Below are 23,680 nucleotides of genomic sequence, written 5' to 3'. Positions count from 1 at the left end.
CAAGATACCCTAGGCATAAAGGAAAACACTGAACACATGATAGATATACACTTAGTAGCCTTCTGAAAGGTCTGTGATCTAATTCACAGGGAGATTCCAGTGGTGCAGAGTGCAAAACTGTAAACCACAAGTGTCAGATCATTCTGGGAGACTTCACAAGAATCACAGATCTAAACCAGCGATCTCAGTCATCATACAGTCCAACCCCCTAATCTCAGAGTTGAGTAAACTGAATTCCAGGTAAGTTAAGGGACTGGCCCACGGTCAGACAAAGACATGGCCAAAGTGGAATCTGAATCTCCTCCCTGTGCTTCCAGACCCAGCTTTCTTTCCACCGTTATGCCTCACTGCAACCAAATGTGCTGGAGGACTTAATTTACCATTTGGAAAATGTCATCAGGACATGTCATCTTTTCTTTTCCCAGAAGTGACTGGCAGGGTTCTTATACACTGGCTTCATATACAGAGATTTCTGAGCAGATGACATCATCATCGCCAGCATTCATGCACTGCCTACTTAGGAGCCAGGTGCTGTGCTAAGCACTTTACAAATATTATCTCATTAGGTCCTCCCAAGAACCCTGGGAGGGAGGGCAGGAGGGAGGTGCTGTTACTAACTTTATTTTATAGTTGAGAAAACTGATGTCAACAGAGGTTAAGTGACTTAGTCAAGGTCACAGAGCTGGTGTCTGAGGTGGAATCTGAACCCAGCTCTTCATGATTCCAGCCCCAGTGCTCTACTCTGCCTAGCTGCCTCAAAGTGTTAAGAGAAGTAATACAGTCACAAAATTAATGGATTCAATTCTATTCAAATATGTGTTAAAAGATAATTAACAATCATAATAACCAATAACAATAGCTGGCATTTGTGTAGAACTTTAAGGTTTGCAAAGCACTCTAGCTACGTTTTTTGTCACAGGACCTTCACAACAAACCTGTGAGGTAGGTGTGATTATTATCCTTATTATTCCTATTTTACAGATAAGATACTGAGGCCAAGAAAGTTAAGTGACTTGCCTTACACTGCTAATTAATATGTATCAAAAGTTAAAACTCCTTTGTGAAAGGTAATTTCATGGAAAAGAATCCAACATTACATCAGAATTAAACTTCTTTAATGAAAGAAAAGTCTAGACAGGAAAAAATTAAAACTTACCAGAGAAAAGAAGGCTCAATAACATAATCAAATAAAAAATTATAAATTCAGGAGACTGAAGCATCAAGACATACTTTGTACCCACCTACTGTACTTCCTTATCTTAAAGCAATAAAGGGTCAAATTTCAGTTGGCCTGGCAAATTACTTGGCTGAAATACTTTCTTCATACAATCAGGATATTAATTTACTTTTTAACCCAGCAAACCCTTAGAGAAGAGGGCCCTTTAAGCCAAAATAATTGACTCTTGCACAGAACAATTAGGAAGACTATACTCACTGTGTTATATGTTTTATCCATGTGTTTGGATTCAGTGGTAAGCAGAAGAGGAACTGAAAAGGCCCTAAGATGGGAAGGGAGGGAGCTTTCTAAGTTGTCTTTGACTACATAAACGCCAAAAAAGAAGTACAAGCAAAACGCTTTGCAAACTCTGGGAGGTACAATTTCAGCTAAGTTTTCAAAGATAAGTGGAAGTGTACCAGTTCAGCAGGAGTAGGAATGGTGAGAGAAGCCATTTCATAGAGAATCTGGGGACTCTGGTGCTAGAGCTACACAGTGGGTTGTATGTAAATATCACTTCCTGGCCCAGTCCTGGGATTAAGGTTTCGGGGAAGGTTATGCCCAGTCTGTTTCAGGATATGGAAGGAAAAGTCACTAAACAGAGACCTAAAGCTATCCCTTTTAGGTGGAATGGGATTTTTCCAGCTCCTCACTGTGGTCTTTTCTACCACCACTCAGAGGTTTTTCTGATTTTAATTCAACAAATGTGCATTAAATGCCAACTATGGGAAGAATAATATGCCAGTATTAAAGTGAATTAAGTGGTCCTCCTCCACACTTGTGTTGGTAATCCAGAGTGGGAGAAAAACATTTGGCAACTCAGTTTTCCTGGAAGCTCTCTTCTCAACATGGCATAAACCAGACCCCTCTGAATCAGTGTGACTTGTTTACATCCATGCTCCACCCCCTTCTGCAAATATCCAAGTTAAAATTACATATTTTAAAATTAATGTGAAATTTAATCATTTTTGGAGAACTGTATAATAACTCTAAAGAAGGAGAAACAAAACCAGAGTTGGGAATCACCATGCTAAAATCTCTTCTCTTTGGTCTCTCTCTTACTCATTCACAAGCATAGGGAAAACAGCAGCAGATTTGGAGTCAGAGGACTTTCCTTGGAAGACTCACAACATTTTAGGATCTCAATTTCTTCAAGTAGAAAATGAGAGCACTGTACTAAATGATCTCTAAATCCTATGACTTCAGGTAGTGAGTAAATACAATTGGTAGGCATTTCTACTGGCACCTTTCCTTATAGCCATAAGAGGCCATCATTCTAAACTTGGGTATGTACATGGAAAAACACATCTTTCATCCTTCAAAGGTTGTGGACTGTCTGTATGTGCAAAAGTATTGGCCACATGGGTTCTGGTTCACATAAAAGCCAAAAACTGTACATCAGAGAATTCAACTAACCAATGCATTAAGAAATTTTTTTGAGCCAGATGGTCAGAAATATGTACATGAATTAAACTATCCAACTTTAATCTGGAAATATAATAAAACTCTTCTTGGTATATTCTATCATAGAAATTTTTGGCAAAAACTACTAAAAATTAACAAAACGCACTTGATGTACTAATTTATTTTGTACAAGCATCACTAAGTTTTAAAGTATATTTTTCTGCTAATGACTGTTTAACAATGCTTTAATGTCTCAGATAAAATTTATTTGCCAAGAACTTAATTATATAACTAAAACACTTTTAAAATTTGGTAACATTTTTTTCTTTCCTTAGTTAAGAAATCTGGTATCTTGGCACACTACTGATTGACTCTAGTGAACGGGCAGGATAAAAGCACAAATCTAACCCTTACCCTGTCCTCCCTGTCCCCCCCCCAAAGGACCCCAATATTACATGTGTAATGATATCCCATGCCGACAAAACTTTCCAGCATAAATAAGTAGGACTATTTAATTCCACTAGACTCTAGTCTAATCTGTATTACCTAGTTTCTAGGACAAAGCTGGTCTCTGAGAAAGGACAACATAAGAATCCAGTATCCCACAGCTCAGGCAAAACAAAAAACATCAAAGTACTATTCTGGTCCCACTCCTACCTATGCTCTGATTCTAGTAATGAAGCCCTTGCCTTTTGTCTTACAAGCAATCCTACCTAGTACACAAGTCTTCCAATAACTAGTTCCCTACCTAGTATCCTCAAACTGGAGTAGCTGCTGAATGATGCATTTCCTCTGGGACTTGGGTCCTACTTTATCTATCCTTGATTCTATCAGAGACCAGAATCTTGCCCCTGAACTCTAGTTCTTGTGACTAGGTCCTTATTATTTTCCTGAAGGATTCTCATGAGGCTAACTCAATCTACAGTAATCTTAATCAGATTAATGTGCTACATCCAATCAACATCAAACATACCACACAATAATAACATAAATGGGGGCAGCCAGGTGGTGCAGTGAGTAAGAGCGCCGGCCCCAGAGTCAGGAGACCTGGGATCGGTTCTGGCCTTAGATACTCAGCACCCACACAAAAATAACTGGCCGTGTAACCTTGAGCAAGTTACTTAACCCCGATTGTTTAAAAAATGATAATAATACAATAAATGTTTATTAAGCACCTTTCATTTGCCAAAAAATTAATTATAATTAAAACACTTTTAAAATCTGGTAAAATTTTTTCTTTCCTTAACATACTCCTGACTACAGTAAATGGACAGAGGAAGGAAGAGACAAAAAAAACAGGAAGAAATCACAAATCTAAACCTTACCCTACCCTCCCTGCTCCCCCGCAATAGTACATACATAATGATATTCCATGCCTTGAAATTTTTCCTTAGGTGAGGTACAGTGCTAAGTGATGGGTATAGAAAAGACAAAGTCCTTGCCTTCAACAAGCTTACAATCCAATAGGGGAAGACAACAGACAAAAGGAAGCTAAAAATGGGGAAGGTCAGGACACAGTGATAATGGAATGGAATCTGGCCTACGAAATGGGTTTCTGAGTTCTCTTTAAGATGGAAGCTTTGGGAGGAGTTTTTGCTCTGCCCTCTAATCAGAGGGTGGTTACCTGTTCCTGCCTCCCACTGTCTTAGATTCCTTAGAGCCAGGCTCACCTGTATGCATTTCTCCTACTGCAGGCTGCTGAAACGTTCCCTCTTGTGGTGAACCTGACTAGACTCTAAGTATTAGCCAACTCTCCTCTGGTTTGTCCCACCACCAAGGTCCTGGTCTGCTGGTTCTGACAGCAGATGGTGCTCTGTGGTTGGTCTATTTTTCTACAAAGGAAAAAAAAGAGTCCCCTGAACAGACCCATGTTATTGATATGTTGGATTAACCTTTGTGTGAGTAAAATCTAAAAAGGGGTAGGAGAAAGAATGCCCAAGAAGGAAGAAAACAAGAAACAAGTGAAAGAAGGAAGAGACAAAAAAAATGACCAGAAGGGCAGCAACCAGGGAAGATCAGAAGATTCCACATAAATAGGTGGCCACAGATATCCCTCACTGTAGAAGAAAGCCAGTGATGAAAGAAAGAATAATTATGTATTTTGGCAAACTGCCACACAGACCACAGCAGCACCATAAGCCTGCTGGTCTCAATGTGAGGTGCTGAAGACATGGGCACCAGGGTGCTTAGTATGCCTGCCTGTGGCACAGTCCAGCTGCCTGTGCACGTTCAGAGCTGGGGGCTACCTCTGGTTCTTCTCAATCAATTTCACCTCCACAACATCCACTGAATCCATCCCTTTTTCTCTATTTCTGTAACTATTCTAGCTGGCCACATCACTGTCTCCCTAGACTACCCTCTCAAGAGCCCCTTAGGGGACATCCCGGCCCTGCCCCAATTCATAATACTATGAGAATAAACTTCCTTATTCAGAGATCAGGTCATGTCTCCTATGGGCTTTGAGGGTTCTTCCAGTCCTTGCTCTATTAAGGGAGTCAATGATCTTAGCAACTTTCTGGACTAAAACTCACCTTTCTCTGCTAGCCATTTACAGCCTCCTCCCTCCTTCAAATCTGGTACTCCTGAACCTTTTTAAGGGCATTGTATTGGACTCTTTGTAATTCAGTGGACCATCTTGTCCATGGGGTTTTCTAGGCAAATATAAAGAAGTGATTTGCCATTTCCTTCTCCAATGGGTTAAAGTAACCTGGGTTAAGTGATTTGCCCAGGGTCACACAGCTAGTTAAGTGTCTGAGGATAGATTTGAACTCAGGTCTTCCTGACTCCAGGCCTGGTGCTCAGTCCACTATGCCACCTAGCTACCTCCTATACTCTACATCCCAACAAAATTGAACCACTCTCAACCATATTAAACACATGTTGAATTCATACCTTTGTGCTTTTGCTTTTAAAAGTAGATCACAGAATTTTAGAGATGGAAAAGATCTCATCTAAACTCTACCCAAAAGGTAATACCCATTACAACATTCCTGACAAATAATTGTCCAGCCTCTTCCAGAAGTCTTCCAGTAAGAACCCATGATCTCCCAAGGCAAGCCATTTATACTTTTGTGTTTTTTTAAGTAAATAGTTTCTCTCCCTTCCACATCTTTCAGTCAATGAGGTGGGTGCAGGGAGGGGGGGGAGAAATCTTTAAAACAAATACGAATAGTCAATCATAACAAATTTCCTATATCACATTACAAGTCATTAATTTTGGGTTGGCTCTAATCTAATCAACAAGAATTTATTCAGCTCCTATATTCCATTCATGGTCTCTCTGATTGACAGGAATCATGGGATCATTGATTTAGAACCGGACAGGACTTTTGAAGCCACTGAATATAAAACCCTGTAGTTTTGTAGATGAGAAAACTGGTAACAGAGGTTGTGACTTACCCAAGGCCACACATCTAGTAAGTGTCTGAGGCATGATCTGAACTCCAGTCATACTTATTCCAAGCCCAGTGCTCTCTGAACTAGGCCACTGAGCCTCTTGAGCTAAGGCTTCCAATCCCACTTTCTCCCACATAAGAGCCCTTGAAGATCTGTGCTATCCCTTGTTCTCTTCTCAAGTTCCTTTTTTTTGGTCTGTTTCTTCAACTAGTCTTCATATGAAGACTCAAATTCCACCTTCTGTAAGAGGCCTTTCCAGCTACTTCTGTGTCCTCCCTCAGAGATCACTTTATGCCTTGTATGTACACAGTTATTTACACGCTGTCTTCCCCATTTGAATGTTTCCCTTGAGGGAAGGGCCAATGTTTTTGTCTTTCCCTGTATGCTTAGCACTTAGCACAGTGCCCAGCACATAAGTAAGTGTTAAATAAGCCCTTGGTGGTTGAATGACCAAGGATGAATATCACCCTTGATACATGGTGAGGTACCTCAGTTGTAAACCTCCTGAGAAATATTTCTTCAAACCCCATGTGGCAAAATGTTTTAGCACTGAAATACCTTTAAAATTGAGGATATTTTTTCATTTATCTAACTTGAATGTGTTGTACAACATCCCTTTCCTCTGTTTTTGTTCGCAGTGGACAAGAGATATCTTGCTTATTTGTACTGAGAATGTTATTAAAGATATGCATTTATATTTCTAATATTCACCACAATAAAGGATGCTTTACTGAATTACATTTTAAAATAAATATTCTCATCATCTTGCTCAACAACTAAGCACCACTTCTCTGTAACAGGCATAGCCTTTACTAACCATCTGTTCTAATGATCTATTTCAATAGTCACTGCAGTTCTGAATCAGTTTTGAAAGGGCTTAGAGGTTAAAGAGAAAAAAAAGAGGAAGGAATCAAAACATTTTGAAAATAAATAATTCCGCCCAAATCTTTTAAATAGGAGTGTTTCTTTTACTTTTAATAACAAGTACTAAGCAGATGATCAGTTAGCTATCTGTCACATAAACTGTAAAACAGGAAGTAAACTATAATTTCAGAGCTATTTAGCACAAATACAATAGACAGCACTAGATTCTTGGAAATGAGAGATTTCAGATCAACACATTTACCACCAAAAAACCCAAAAGTTAATTTTTAGTGAGTTAAAACTTTAAAGCTTACTACAGAAAGCACAATATATAATTGTATATATTCAATTTTATCACTGAACTCAGCTCAGCATTTCGAATGAAAAAGGATGCCTTATTTAAAAGTATACTTAATTTACATGTTATAATCTATTTAAAACAGCTTATTCAGACAGAGTTTTCAGCAATGCATGATTAGAGTTATATTTTTAACAGGCTTAATTATCATTAAGTAACTAAATACATCAAAATTTCAAAGACTTAAGATGCTGATTTCACAATTACTGTACTTCCCCAGCAATGACTTCAGTATAATATAGAGTTAATATTTGGTACAGTTAACTAGAATAACTTAAATTCTAAGGAGCTCATTTTAAATCTTTAATGATAATTCAAATTGGGGACAATAAGTAAGGCTATCCTCAAAAGACAAACAACACAAGAAAAATCAAATAATTCAAGATTTTTTTTAATTTTATTTTTCCTACAAGGCAAGTAGCCTTAAATAGTACTATCAGGTACAAATGTTTTTAGCCCAAATAGTCACAGAAGCGATAGGTACAATTTTTCAAAAGGAATTTCAATTACATAAACATAAAGCTACAACAACATAGGTGATAACCAGCATTCGAAAGAGTAAATTCTCAAGTCTACACTATAAGCCCACTCCTAGGTCTCATCGTATTCTGAAGGTGACCCTGGCTTCTCAAAGAATGCGCCAACAGCAAACCAGCTGGTAGGTCTTACCAAAATGGAAAAGTTCTGAGTGCTAGACTGGTAATGAACTTTATTCTTCTGTACAAGATAAATTTGGTGAGAGCTTTATTGCCAGGTTGGCATCGGGCTGATGAATTTTTTGGCCAAAGGAATTCTTGCAAGACTATCCACTAAAAAGAAGAGGAATCGCAATGGATTTTCTGTACTGTGAGTAGCTATACAAACCAGTTTTTTATATACTGAAGGAAAACAGCTGTTAACACATCACATGCATGCACGTGCACACATGTTAGTCATTCTTACTGAAATGTTTTTCATTATATCTTCACCACTGTTAGTATTATTAAGCCTTGGTTTGATATTGTGAAGCATAAAAGTATCTTTGAGAAACTTGATCTTTCTCATTAGATCGGAAATATACCGAGTAGAACTTCGTCTAATAAACACATCGAAAGAAACCAAAAAGAACAATAAAATTCAAACGGCTTCTCCACACCAGTATAATTTCATGTCACAGCTAAATTTTTTCTTAGAGAGAATGTTTCTTAATCTTCATTTATGAATCTAATTAGTTTCCATTGGTCTTACTGGTATCTATGAAAAGCTACTAGAGTTAATTGTTAATCTTAGACTGGCATGTCCAGGTGTTGAATTGTGGTAAAGCGCACACAGCTCCTCTTTGAAATATGTAGAAGAATATATATCCTTCTTTCTATATTCAACCTTGGACTGAGGTAGGGTTGAGTGGACAAGAGAAGTGGACTTTGAGACAGGAAGATATGAATTCAAATCCTACTTGACACTTATTAGCTGTGATACTACTCTGGGCAAGTCACTTAACCTGTTTGCCTCAATTTCTTCATCTGTAAAATGGGGGTGATAATAAGAGTTCCTACTTCCCAGGGTGGTTGAGAGGATTAAATGAGATAAAAATTATAGAACACTTACCACACTGCCTGGCAAAAAGTAAGCATTATATAAATGTTAACTATCATTAGCTATTATTATTAATAGGTCTTACTTATTTGGAGGCTAGATACTTTGACTCAGAGTCAAAATAAAGTGAAATAATATCTAAGCTATTTTTTAGGAGCAAGGAGGCAAAGTCTGTAGCTAAAACGTAAAGGGTTTCGCAGTCTTATGGTAAGTTACAAAGGAGTTAAAAAATATGGCAGATTTATATCAAACGTTTCTTTTTGCCTAGATCCTCAATTTTGTACATTCAATACCATTGACCTGCTCTCAATCCACTTTTTGAAACTCTTACCTATCCCCCCCCCTTTTTTTGCTTTTTGGAGGGGGGAAGGTAGGGCAGTTGGAGTTAAGTGACTTGCCCAACATCACAGGGCTAGTTTTGTGTTAAGTGTCGGAGGCTGGATTTGAATTCAAGTCCTCCTGACTCCAGGGCCAGTGTTCTATTTACTGTGCCACCTAGCCACCCCTCTCACTTATCCCTTTAACTTTTTCTGGGTCAAAGAATAAGTGGAAAGGAGAGTGACCTTTTGCAATTCTTTCATTTCAGTCTTACCTTCAGGCTTGATCCTTCAACCATCATTGCTCACAGATGATTTCCAAATCTGTCTGTCTAGCTGTGACTGCTCTCTCAAATTCTAGTTCTACATTTACAACTGCCTGCCCAACAATGTTCTCCTTTAGTATTAGCTATCTGTGAACATATCTCTTTACCTTTAAGAGTCTCAGTTTCCAGGGGTGGCCAGCCAGGTGGTACAGTGAGTAAGAGCACCGGCCCCAGAGTTGGATAACCTGGGATCGAATCCGGGCTCAGATACTTAGCACCACACCCAGAAATAACTGGCCATGTAACCTTGAGCAAGTTACTTAACCCCAATTGCTTAAAAAAAAAGGGGTCTCAGTTTCCTCATGTGTAAAAATAAAGTTGGGGATGAGGGTGGGGTAGGGCAGAAAGGGGAGAAGACTAGTAGATTAGAATACCTCTTAAGTACTGTTGCGTTCTAGTATATATTCTACTAACCTCAAATAGCACCATGCAATTCTCTAACACTCTTGTTAGATAACATTATGTACTATACCTATATGTTAGTATTTTAGCCCTGTAATTATATTATAGGCCTCATGAATATAGGTACTTTCTCTTAAATTTGGTGCATGATAAGCATACAATGACTCAATTGAATAATAGATAAAGTTTCTTTTTGTTAAGAGAGTGAACATTGAACCTGGATATTTAATAACTCAGATTTTTCTTCCCTAATTTTTCCATGTATCCTTTCTTTCCTTTCTACTTCCACTGATATTACCATGGTCCTTAACTGGTCTCACATCAGCCCTACACCCACTGACCTCTCTCAGCTGATCCTATGAACTAATAACAGATTAATCTCCTTTAAATCTGAAAATACAAACTAAGAGAACTACAGAGCTGGGCAGTACTTTAGGAAGTCCTCAAGCTCAATCTTCTCTGTACAACATTCTTGGCTATTATTTATATGGTCTTAGCTTGAAGACCTCCAATGAGGGGAAATCTATTATCCTTCAAAGCTGCACTGGACAGGTCTCATTGTTTTCAAGCTTTTTTCCTTTAAATCAAGCTTAAATCTCCTTTTCTGCAATTACAACCCTTACTCCGGCTTCTTCTTTCTTCAATAAAGCAGAACAAATCTAATCCAGTTCCTACATTACAGCCTTTCAAATATCTGAAGACCATTACCATATTTCTCCAAGGTCTTTTATTCACATCTCTGATTCCTTCAACTGATCCTGATCTTTGTATGGCAGGATGTCCAGACTCCCTACCATTCCGGTACCTTTCCAGGTTGTCAATAACCTTCCTAAAATACAGTACCTACCAAATACCCGAACACAAGTTTTATTATATGCTACTACATGCAGACCAAAATAGGTCTTATCAAGTCTCTCTACTGGAACACTATGTTTCTTTAAGAACATTTTCTTTTTTCCCTGCACCATCAACTCACCATCAATTGAACTTGTAGTCTTAACACAATCCCCAGATCTCTCCTACATCAACATCACCAGCCCTAGCCCTCCCATCTATATAAGTTTACTTGAAGTTTTTATTCAACAATGTAGGGCTTTATTGTCATCTTCAGTAAATTTCACAGTATTAGATTCATTCCATCATTCTAACTGGTTGATTTTTCTTTGGGTGCTGATTCTGTAAATCAAATTATCAAACTGTCCCTCCCAGTTTTGTGTCATTTGTAAACTTAATAAGCATGCCATTTAAGCCTTCATGTCATTGGTTAAAAAAACAAGAGCTAATCACCGGGCCCTGGGGTGACCCACTGCCCACTAGACCTTTTTCCAAGATGACTATCCCATCCATTAAGGACTGATCTGCCCAAGGTGAACAGAAAATTTAATCTCTAAAACTTTTTGTTTTTTATTTTTCTCTTAAAGACCAGCCTAGACCCCAAATCACTCTGGTCCCAGATCAAGCCCTACTTGGTCACTGTGTGAGCCCTGATTGGCTCAGAATGAATAGAAATAATAATTATTTCTGTTTTGGTCAGAAACCCTAAGGGTCTTCCTCTCTCAGATCTATTTTTTGGGGGAGCCATTCTTTGATTCATTTTTTAAAATTAAGTCTTAATCACTGAATGGGGGCTGCCTCAGTCAAACTGACACCTGTTAAAGACCTTAGCTTGAAAAGGCCAAGGTGCCCCACAGCATCCCGGGCCATCTCCAGTTGTCCTGATCCATATATGGTCCTGACCCAGATGGCTCTGGAGGAGAAAGTGAGGCTGGTGACTTGGCACAGCCCTCCCTCACTTAAATGCAATTCACTTGCATGTCATGGCATCACCTTCCTGATGTCATGGTCTTCTTCCTGAACAAAGGACAAAAAGTAAGCAGCAGCAACCAACACTTTAGGTAAAACAATCGATTCCAAATGCACTTAAGTGTATTAAGTGTAGTTACTAACTTCTAGCTTTGATCAGTCTATCAACAAGTATTTATTAAGCTCTTATATGCTGCTAGGAACTGGTGATACAGTACAAAGAATGAAATAATGCCTACTCATGATGAACTTACATTCATGTCCCTCCCCTACTCAAACACCTTCAATTGCTCCCCACTGCCTATAAGATGAAGTCTAGCATTCTAAATCTTCCAAAATATGACCCCCAAATATCTTTGTAATTTTATCTCACTTTACTATTCTGCTTCCCTCCCTACCTCCCTCTGCCCCCCTCAACCCCTGCAGCCAGCCACACTAGGCTAACTTGTGTAGTCATGTTTGAGTTATGTCTGACTCTTTATGACCCCACCTGAGGTTTTCTTGGCAAAGACACTGGAGTGGTTTGCCATTTTCTTCTCCAGCTCATTTTACAGATGAGGAAACTGAGACCAAGAGGGTAAGTGACTTCCCCAGGGTCACACAGCTAGCATGTGTCTGTGGCTGGCACTGAACTCAGGAAGATGAGTCTTCCTGACTCCAGGCCTGGAACGCTATCCACTGTATCACCTAATAGCCATCTGGAAAAAGGATGCTTTGATTTTCCTGTTATTGTGGTTTTGCCCGTGCTGTTTCTTTCATCTAGAATGTCACACTGACTTCCTTTGTACCCCAAATCCTTCCTATCCTTCAATTCCCAAGACAAATCTACCTTTTAGATTAAACCTTCTATCATCACCCTAACCAGGAGTGATCTCAAAGGCTTCCTGTTATATTAGAAATCAGATTGACTCTGGATTCAGGGCTGGGTTCAAGTTCTTTCTCTAACTCACTACCTCTATGTGACTTTGAGGGCAAATCACTTAACTTCCTGGACCTCAGTTGCTTTATCCATAAAATGAGAAAGTTGTTTGGACTACATGGTCTCTGAGGTTCCTTTGGTTCCAGTCCTAGGAGGCTATTAGGTTAGAGGTTATCTAATTGAATTACCTCATTTTACAGATAAAGAAACTGAGGAAAGATTAAGTGGCTTCTCTAGTACAGTAATTATTTGTTAGTATAGTATGTGTTCTCAACAAGACTGTACAGGTCTAGAAAACAGATAACTTAAGACATACAGCCTGTGTAATTTTTTTTTAAGTGGGGTGGGGATAGAGAAGAAAACAGTTTTCTTTTTTTTTTTTAGCTCCCATATAGTGCCTACCATAGCAACTTGACATCCAAAAGTCAGGGTTATTGTTTGTCTAGGTAGGAGATAAAAAGGGAATTACAGGTAAAAGAATGATCCTAATGATGCTGCAAATGCATATTAGAACTTCAGCCTTAATTTCACTGAAACCTCTCGTGTCTAATTCCTAAGTACATGTGTGAGATCACACTGAGTCAACTTTTAAAAAATAAATGGATACTGATAGACTGGGCTCTTCTCAACAATGCAAGGTTATAAGAGAACTCCAAAAGACTCAAGATGGAAAGAGATGTCTACATTCAGAGAAAGAACTACAGAGTTTGAATGCAGTTTGAAGCAAACTACCTGCTCTCTTTTTCTTGTTTGATTTTGTTTCCTTTTTCCCATTGTTCATTTCATCGGTTATAATCCTTCTTTACAACCTGACAAATGTCTAAAAATATTTGCAGATCCTATACTTGATTGCATACTGCCATGGCGGGGTGGGGAGGAGGATGAGGGGGAGAAAATTTGAAACTCAAGGGATTGTGGAACTGAATCTTGTAAGCTAAAAGTAAACAAACAAATTAATAAAGACAAAAAAAAAAGAAAAAAATAAATGTATAGGCATTTCCAATGGGTCCAAATTACTTTGGTCTGTTGAAGTAAAAAATATAAAACAATTGCAATCAAAAAAAAAAATACTGCACTGATTAGGGACACTAAGATTCCTAAAATATGAAGCATCTTGGGGATAATATCCTAATTAAGGAAACATACAAATCCTAGTGGGTTGCTGGTTTCCTAGTTTCGTTGCTCAATGAATATTTATTAATTAGGCAGTATGTGCCAGACATATGCAAAATAAATACAAGAGGGCACTGGGTGGGTGGGGGCCACCTTCATGGAGAAGGTGGGGCTTCAGTTATATCTTAGAGAAAGAGGAATAAAATGAAACAGCAGGAGAAAGAATGAGTTCCAGGAATGAGGAAAATAATCATGGCATGGAGACAAGACAGTGTCATTTGTGAGAAACACAGAGAAGGCTAGTCATGAAAGAGTAGTAATATATAAAGAAGTTGGAAGCATAAGTTGGGGCCAGATTGCAAAGGGCCTTAACAACCAAGTACAGAAGTTTCTATTTTATCCTAGAGACAATGGAAAGCCAAAGGACCGTGGAGGTCATATCTGCGCTGAAGGCAGCTGTGTGGAGTTAAGGGTGGAAGTGGAGAAAGATTTGAAATAAGGAAACCAAACAGAAGTCTATAAAAATAGTCTAGAAAAAAGTAATGAGGGCTTGAACTAAAGTTGTGGCTATGTGAGTAGAAAGAAGGGGTTGGATGTGAGATGTTGTAGAGGGTAGAAATAAGAAGACATCATTTGATTAAGAAGAGAGTGGGAAAATGAGGAATTGAGGATAACAATGAGGTTAAGAACCTGGGAGACTAGAAGAATGGTGGAAGTGATCTCATAGGATCAGCTCTAAGAAGAGTAAATAAAATTTCAAATTATAGAGACAAAATGATCATTGTCAGTTCTAATCCATACTGTATCAAGGGCAGTGTTTAAAAGTGGAAGAGTGGCAAGTTCCCCCCCAAAGTGAAACACTCAGATATGGTCCTGAGAAACTAAATGCTCGGGCTAATTAATAGTAAAAACATCAATTCCTCATTTATCCTGCATTAATCAAGACTGGGATGTTCTACATATGATAAAGTCCCAGATTTAGATAATTCTTTATAGTTCATACAACTCACACCATCTCTGTGGAGTGGACAGTGAAAGTGTTATTACTGTAAGTAATTACTGTATTATTATTGGAAGTATTATCTATTTTTCATATGAGGAAACTGAGACTTAGGAATGTTATATGAATTTGTCAAGGTCACAAGGTCCAGGTAGGAGCAGAGACACAAATCATGGTGTTCCGACTCTGAGTGGAGAGCTCTGATAACTATCTCATGCTGCTTATCATGAAAAGGTGCAAGTTGGTTTGTAAAATTTACTTAAGTCCCTAAACTTTTCTTATTCTAACCATTTTTGACAGAAAACACTAAAGATGTATTACATAACCCTGGCCTTCATCAGAGTAAACAATATAAGTAAGCTTTTTGAAATTACTTGGGTTCAACACTATAAACTTGTTCTGCTTAACCTCAGAAGAAAAAAACAGGAGCAAATTCATTTCTGGAAAATCATTATGGATCATCCTGGGTAAGCCCACATGTCACTTGGAAGCAGATTTTTCTCCCAGGTGGGTTAAAAGTTATTAAATATAGATAACATAAATTAGCTGTACTAAAGGCACATTTAAGCTCAATATGAGGAAGAACTTACTAACAATTAGAGATGTCCCAAAGTGTAAAAGGTTGTTTCAGGTGATCCTAGGTTCATTACCATTGGAGGTTTTCAAGCAGAGGCTACTAGGGAATCACTTACAAGCTATTTCTTGGTAGGAATTAATTCTCTTTTGGGCATAAGTTGTACTTTTTGGGGTACAAATATGGCCACTTGAGATCTCTTTCAACTCTAAAATTTGTGATTCCGTGATCAAACTATGCTATATCACATATTAATGGACTCAGGAAACAGGTTTGTTTGTCTACTTAAGTATTCTCCCCAAACTTAGCCCTCATTAAAACTTCTCTATTTCTGTTGAGGTCATAACCATAACTTTCAGACATCTAGGCCTGAAGTGACTCCTCAGCCTCCCTTCCCTCACACTGCCAAGCCTTGTCATTTCTACCTTTATAACTTCTCTCACATCTGACCGCTTCTCTATTCCCTTATCTACCACCCCAGCTCAGGCCCACATTAACTCTTGACAAATGGTCCTGCGAAAGTGATTTTCCTAAAACATGGGTCTGACCAGGTCTCTCCCTTACTCTAAAAATCCTGGTGGTTCCACATTACTTCTAGGATCACATAAAAATTTCTCGGTTTGATATTTAAAGATCTTTATAACCTGGCCCTAACCTAGCTTTCTGGAGAGAGAGAAAGAGAGAGAGAGAGAGAGAGAGAGAGAAACATATTACCACAGGCAGGTGGGTGGCCCAGTAGATAGAGTACCAGGCCTGTTTCAAGAAGACTCATTTTCCTAAGTTCAAATTTGGCTTTTGACACTTACTGGATATGGGACCCTGGGCAACTCATATAAACCTGTTTGCCTCAATTTCTTATCTGTGAAATGAGCTGGGGAAGGAAATGGGAAATCATTCCAGTATCTTTGCCAAGAAAACCCCAAATGGGGTCAGAATGTGACCGAAAAATGACTGAACAACATTTTGCCACCCCCTTCTCCCACTCTACAATCCAATCAAACTGGCCTTCTTCCTGTTCTTCATATGACAACCCCTCTCTATGACTTTGCACAGGCTGTACTTCCATGTCTTTAATACATTCCTTCTTTCCTTCCTCTGCCTTGCAAAATCACTATTCCCTTCAAGACTGATATCAAGGATCACATTCTGCATGGTTTTTCAGATCCTCACAGTTGCTAGTGACTTCTCCAATTTACCTTATACATGTACACACACATTCACACATGCACACTGTAGAATATAAACTCCCTGAGGGCAGGAACTGTTTCACTTTCGTCTTGCTATCTCAGAAGCCTAGCTCAGCACCTAATGAATGCTTGTTGATTAAGTTCTATTTTCTTCCTGTCTCCTTTGCTGTAATGTGTCACTTCCTGCTTCGGTGTACCTCCCTTGAAAAATTACTCCCTTTGTCAATTTCTTTCTTTTTTTTTTTTGCTTTTTGGAGGGCAACTGGGGTTAATTGACTTGCCCAAAGTCACACGGCTATTAAGTGTGTCAAGTGTCTGAAGCCGGATTTGAACTCAGGGCCTCCTGATTCCAGGGCCTGTGTTCTATTCGCTGCACTACCTACCCACCCCTCCTTTGTCAGTTTCTAACTTGCAATGAACCTATATACCAGATAATGAAAACTTAATAGCATTACAACTTAGAAACTGGAGTAAATACGCTGTGAATGCAGGTCTATGGGCATTTAAAAAAATTAAGTGTAAGACCTAGTGTACCTACTTTGTGACATCTAGGCCAGGTGGATCAGAGGCCTTTTTTTGCTCAATGACTCCCATTACCTAAAGAGTAAAGTTGAAACTCCTTGGTCATTCTAGTTCTTCTATAATCTGTTACCATTCTTCTTTCCCAGATTAATTTTATAATACTTTCCTTCATATAGTTTACGTTTCTGCCAACCTCGGATTTCTTTTTGTTCTCCACTCAAATACACCCATTTCTGCACTTTCCCTTCTCCATGACTTTGCTCAGTTTTCCCCAAGTCTAGAATTTCCTTCCCCTTCAGCCTTGGCCTTCCTACATGCCATTTCCCCCTTAAATCCCTCTCTGATTCTGCTCCCTAATAAAGACCTTTCCCAGGCTCTGCTTTCACAAGTCATTGTTGGCACCCCTCTTGCATTATTATTTAACACTTTTCATTGCGATGTCATTTCTCCGAACTATAAGGTCTACAAGGTAAGCTATCTCTAGCCAGGGTCGACCCCACGCTCTTCCCTGGGCCAGGCAGTTTGCTACTGGATGGGAGGGATGATAAGAAAACTCCATTTATCTGATATAGTCTGAAAGAAGCACTTGGGAGCATCAAGTCGCCACCCGAGCGCTGGCAATTTCACCAGACAACCCTGTTCTAGAAACCGTTTTTAACCACTGTTCTGTGTTTTAAAAATAGGAATCCTTACAGATTACACAAACTAATACTAAAGTATACCACAGAAATTAATGACATAGCTTCTACAAGAATATAAAGGGTAAGGAAGGGGAAAAAAATCAGAATCAAATCTTTCAGAGTTATGAATAAGACTGAAAAGATAATTTTAAGTTTGTTATTCCTGAAGAAACTTTAAAAAATTTTAATCCAACTACTGAGTATACTAGTATGTTCCTAAAAAAAAAAACCTGCTTCTACTTTAGCACTCACACAAATTGCATTAAAGATAATTTCATTTTCAATTAATATCTCTGAGTGCTCAAAGAAAACAGGATACTTGGCTCTGGCCCATTCAAAGTAGTTACAGAACCCAATAGAGGATACAATTGTATTCACAATAGATTTACTGCTCTCTTTAAAAGTATATGGTGTCTGAGCACATCCATACAAACTATGAAGTGGGGGAGGGGGGAATTAGGATGAACTACAGGGCAAGGTGAATAAAAAGACAAATTAGTGACCAAGCTGCATTATAGATTGTACATCAACAAATTTATCAGCAAATATCAAGAATCTTAATGACTGATAAGAATCAGAAGAGATGACTTGACAGCAGAGGCCACAATAAGATGTCAAATGCTGAACTGACAATTAGAAAAATCTACAAAAACTTTTTTAAAAAATCAGCAAGTTTGATATTGAGAACATGGAGTATGCTAGAATATATAATCTTACAGCAGAGGGTTTTGGTACACATTTCAATTGCCTTGAAATCGTCCACGATATAGAGGAAAAAATAAAAAGGCTTTTTTTTTTTTTTAATAAAAAGGATTTCAATTCAACGCCACAAGCATTTATTAAGCACCTACTATATGCCAGGAACTAAGAAAGGTGTTGGGGATTAAAGTCAGTCAGTAAATTAGCATTTATTAAGCACCTACTACACAAAGACCAAAACACTTCAGAAAAAGCGGTACTGAAACTTCCCGTGCAAGTCTTAGAAATGCATTTACTTTTTCGCTAACCATTCGGGAAAGAAAAATCCTGTTTGTAAGTTAAATAAAAAAACTCCCCCTGATTCCTTTGGATTCTCTAATAGCCTTTTTATGTGTCCACACGATAATTTAGGCTATATATCTGTAAACCCACAGGGCCTGCAAATAGCTATTGTACCCTTTCTCTGTCCAGAATTTCTAAATAATCATTTTCAAAACTAGCTATTAATCTTGAACACTACAAGTGCAAAATGGCAAAAGAGTGAAAACAGCATCGATTCTCTTGCCCTTTCACCTTAATCTTGCAATATCCTGTCGTGAAATACAGCAAAAGGAGTTGCTTCTTTTTACCCAAATTACTCGCATTTAAAAAAAAAAACCGCAACTATTCTTCCAGAACTCACCTTTCTCCGGCCCTCTCCCCTTTTCCAAAATAAGCCCCCTCCCCCTTGGAAAGTCTTTCAACTTCTTTTTGGACTCTTGACCCGCTCTATCACTCAAAGGATTCGATAGATCTAGGCTGACAAAAATTTTAGTTGTGGAAACAAAGCACAAGCTAAACTTGAAAGCATAACATACCCAACACCATGCACGCGCGCGCACACACCACACACACACACATACACACACACACCCAAGGGCACACAAACCCTCCCAGAGAGAACATTCTAAGTCAGCGCCCGCCGCGCCCCCTCCCCGTAGTCCTTTCTGAGCCGCTGCAGATCTTTCAGACTGGGTGGCCGCCCCCTCCCTCTATTTCAGACCTGAACTTGGTCTGCAGGACCCCCCCCCCCCCTTTCCCTGCCCTGGGGGGGTTAGGCTGGGGGGGGGGGAGGCGGTGAGATGCCAGAGGCGCGTCCCCGGGGTGGGGTGGGGGGCTCCCCGGACCCTTACCGCTTGACTCGGATGATCTGGTCCCGCATGGGCTTGATGTCCTGGAAGCTCTGCTGGTTGACCAAGCTGTAGACCAAGATGAAGCCCTGGCCGTTCTTGATGTACAGGTCCCGCATGGAGGCGAACTGCTCCGTGCCCGCCGTGTCCAGGATCTCCAGCACGGACGGGGACGAGTCCACCTCAATCTCCTTGCGGTAGAAGTCCTCGATGGTGGGGTCGTATTTCTCGATGAAGGTGCCGGTCACAAACTGCACGGTGAGGGCGGATTTCCCCACCCCGCCCGAGCCCAGCACCACCACTTTGTACTCGCGCATCGTCCCCCGCCGCCGCCGCCGCCGCCTCCTCGGCCGCCGACATAGACTTATGCCAGCCGAGCCGGGACCCCGGATCGCACCGCAGCCGCCGCCGCCGTGTCCTCGGGCGGCTGCTGCTGCCGCCGCCGCTGCCGCCGCCCCCACCACCGCCTCGCGGCCGCGGCAGCCCCCTGGGCGGCGGCGGCGGCAGCAGCAGCAGCAGCAGCGTTAGTGGCGGCCCTGGGCATGGACCGCGTTCGGTGGACAGGCAGCCCCGCGGACGCCGCTGGGAGGGAAGCGAGGAGCGGAAGCAGGAGCAGGAGCAGGAGCCGTCGCCGCTGGCCCGCAGTGCCAGTGCCGTCGCCGCTCCCCGCCCTCCTTCCTCTGCCGCTTCCTCCACGGCGGCCCGGCGGCGGGCGGCGCGTTAGCTCCCGAGCTGCAGTGCTACCGGGGGCGGGGCGGGGCGGGGCGAGGCGGGGCCGGGGCCCGGGATGGGCGCTAGCTCCACCCTTCTTCCTCCGTCACCTAGGCAACCCCGAGGCGCCCGCTCCCGCTGCAGCCTGTGGAGCGCCGGAGCTTCCGAGAAGGGAAAACAAACAAACCTCGGTCCGACTCCGACTCCGCAGGCCCGCACACCCTAACCTCAGCTGAGACAAGTGGAAACATGTGGCATGCACTCGTCCAGGTTTTAGTGTTTGACCAAGAAAACGAGCGGGACTGGGGGAAAGTGCCCCCTGGTCACAAGAGCGTGAACCCCCACGTGTAAGGTGATCCCCCTGAGGAAAGGCTTCACTTGGAGGTGACTGTCAATCCCCCTAAGGGGCGCAGAGAGATGGGTAGGGACTCATCCTGACATAACTCTCCAACTGTGGCTGTATGCTTGTTTTTAAACACGGGTGCTGCAGCGGCGTGGGGAAATCACACACATCCCACAGCCGGGGAAGAGTCATCTGTTTCAGAGGAAAGCCAAGGAAGGTCACGCCGGGCCCATCTTCTGCCGAGGCCTGCCCGTCCCCAGGCTTAGCCACTTGTCTCCCACCTCAGCCCTTCCTCTTAAGCGCCGGCGATGCTCATCTAGCGCTTCAACCTCTCTTTTTTCCCCCGCCCCCAGTGTCGGGAGTCGCTAAAGCCCGGAGAATCAGATTCTCTCGGTACTCCCAGCTAAACTGAGCATGCCTCTTAGCAACAGCCGGTTTGAACGACATCTCGTCGAAGCCTGGATCTGCACCAGCCAACCAGCGCAAGCCTCGTGTCACGTGGCACCGGTTGCTACCAACCGGAGGGTGCCCCAGTACCACGTGACGACACCATCTCCCAGAGACAGTCAGCCCTTCGGTGCTAGGTCGAGGCTGACTGGAAGCTTGCAATTAGCCACTCCTGGATTGAGCTGGGATGTGACGGAAGTTTCTCCTCGACCAATCCGAAAAGAGCTTCAATCAGCAGCCTCACATTTGTGTTCCCCTGATGCTGTAGTCGGGCGTGGGCTTAGGGGCGGTGGTCAGGGAAGAAAAAGTCACTGTGACCTATTCTGGCAAAAGGGACAAGATTCATGAAACTCTGCGAAAAACATTCCCTGACATTGGGCTTCGGTGATGGGCGTGGAGTTGTTAGCTTTTGAGGGACAAAGATCACAGAAAGTGGTCCTTTCGCGCAAGGCGAGAGCCCTGCAGGCGAGTAGGGAGTGCGGGAGGAAAAGCCCAAAGCTTTCCTTGCGGTGGATTAGACTGTGCACTGGTCTCACCCTTCCTCTTTGTACTCCCGCTGTCAGTGGCAGAGGCTATCACATGTAACCGCACACTTTGTCTCCATTTTATCCTCTAGTGAGTGGCCGAGCCAGAATTCAAACCAGAATTCCGACTCTCAGGTTCAGTCAGGCTGTTTCAAACATCCCTAGGTTGTCTTAACATGTTGCAGATCCGGGATGCGCTGATTAACGCTTCTTGAACTTGTTTCGTACATAATTTTACTCTTCTATCTCCTCCACTAAATTCTTCTATTGCCTCCTCTTATTATGAAGATGACCTTGAAGCCTGTCAAAGCCCGGCAAAATTGAAAGGCTTTGAGTACTGGCACAATTATGTATTGCTTGTTTTCCAAGAATCCTTATAACACAGGAGGAAAAATCAGCATCAAGTTAGCTGTATTGTGGGGAAACTTGGCCCTGGAAGTTCTGGAGCACCGTTTAATAAGATGTTGAGGTGTCACTTTGTGCTGGGCCTGGCCCATAGTCAATTAATTAATTTAAATTAATAAATATTTGTTGCTTGATCGATGGATAGCTAGCCATAACAACCAGTGAAATCACAGATGGTGCTTTTACAAAATAATCATAAAATATTACTTTCTTCTTGTTCTATTTCTGCACAGAGTCATCATGGTGATAAGAGGTTGGAGAAAAGAGTGTGAAGACATGTTTCCCTTTAAAAAAAAATAAAAGGCATTACAATCATCCCACAATCTGCTGCACGTAGAGATGATCTAGTCTAACAAATTTTACAGATGTGAAAATTTGGGGCAGAAAGGCCCAGTTAATGCCCAAGGTCACAGGTAGTGTATAACACAGCAAGGATTCTAAGCCACCTCATTTGATTCTGGAGGCAAGCACTCCTTTCTATTACAAAATGTATCACTTTTTACAGAACACCTAATGGGAATTCAAGCCATACCTGCAAAAGAATCCTTTCTTTGTAATCCTCAGAAGGTGATTGCTTGAAGACTAAATCCTTTCTTCAATAGATGAGGACAGTAAGGTCCACAAAGAGCAAGAGATTTGCTGAAGGATACAGCTAGTTTGAGGCATATCTCTGAAATACCAGAGGACTAGGGAGTATATGCTATGGGCAGGCAGGCTACAACCATAACCACATAACCCACAAATCTATGACTACTTTAGGAGAACTCTCCCCAGACCTAATATATAGATATCAAAAAATGATCAGCAGTTCTGGAAGACACTCATCACTAAACTACTTTGGGCAGAGGCATTTGATTTAAAAAATAATAATTTTTAGTTTTCCACATTCATTTCCACAGGATTTTGAATTCCAAATTTTCTTCCCATCTCTCCCCTCTTCTAACCCTGAAATGGTATGCATTCTGGTCACTCCTTCCCTCAGTCTGCCCTCCTTTCTATCACCCCCTCCCTTAAATTTGAACTCAGGTCCTTCTGACTCTAGGGTCTGTGCTTGATTCACAAAGCCGCCCCACTGGGGCTCCTTAAGCTTTCTGTTTTCACTTAATTCGACTATCTTTTCCCCAAGAACCCTCTTTTTGAAGGACTAAATTCTCTGACTTGCTGAAGATCAATTGCTCAATTTTTTAAAAAGTATATGAAAGAAGTGAATCTGAGGCATCTAGGTGGTGCAGTGAATAAAGGAGTCCGGAGGACCTGAGTTCAAATTTGACCTCAGACACTTAACACTTACTAGCTGTGTAACCTTGGTCAAGGCACTGTCAAGTCAAGTCCCAATTGCCCTGCCTTCCCCCCTCCAAAAAAGACGAAAAAAAAAGTGAACATGACAGAGAGGCAAACCCTATAGCTTTCTGCATTGCAATAGGTGGGGGTAAATGATGGGGCTGGTAGTTAGAGATCTACTTATTTTGCAAATTTGAAAAAGAGGTTCTTTTGTATTTTGTTTGATTTTTGATCTTGGGGTTTAGGAAGGTTCAGAATTTAACCTTTGAGGGAGCACTGGGGCACAATTCAATTAATAGATTGGTTATTATATAAAAGATGATAAGAAAAGTCTATAGCCTAGCCATTGTTACCTCTGCTAGAATAGGGTTCAGCCTGAGAGCAGGAATGATCCAGTCTATTTTACTTAGCCCCTCATCACATTGACTTGTGAATGAGGAAACTG

The 23,680-nt window shown here is 41.1% G+C and overlaps 1 protein-coding gene across 1 annotated transcript in view; it reads right to left on the bottom strand.

Annotated features, from left to right (window-relative positions):
* RAP2A (RAP2A, member of RAS oncogene family) overlaps window positions 1–19,964 on the bottom strand; it is a 52,229-nt gene extending 32,265 nt beyond the window's left edge. The window contains exon 1 of the mRNA XM_069064148.1: window positions 19,528–19,964. Coding sequence (XP_068920249.1) covers window positions 19,528–19,841 — 314 coding nt within the window. The 5' untranslated portion in view covers window positions 19,842–19,964. The remainder of the gene's footprint in view (window positions 1–19,527) is intronic.
* Window positions 19,965–23,680: the final 3,716 nt, after the last annotated feature.

This window comes from Petaurus breviceps, unplaced genomic scaffold (assembly GCF_028583685.1).
Source record: "Petaurus breviceps papuanus isolate PSGF00001 unplaced genomic scaffold, PetGlider_PUasm1.0 90625, whole genome shotgun sequence".
Classification (NCBI taxonomy): Eukaryota; Metazoa; Chordata; class Mammalia; order Diprotodontia; family Petauridae; genus Petaurus; species Petaurus breviceps.
The sequence above is the reverse complement of the archived record's forward strand: the minus strand, read 5'-3'. Positions and strand labels throughout refer to the sequence as shown.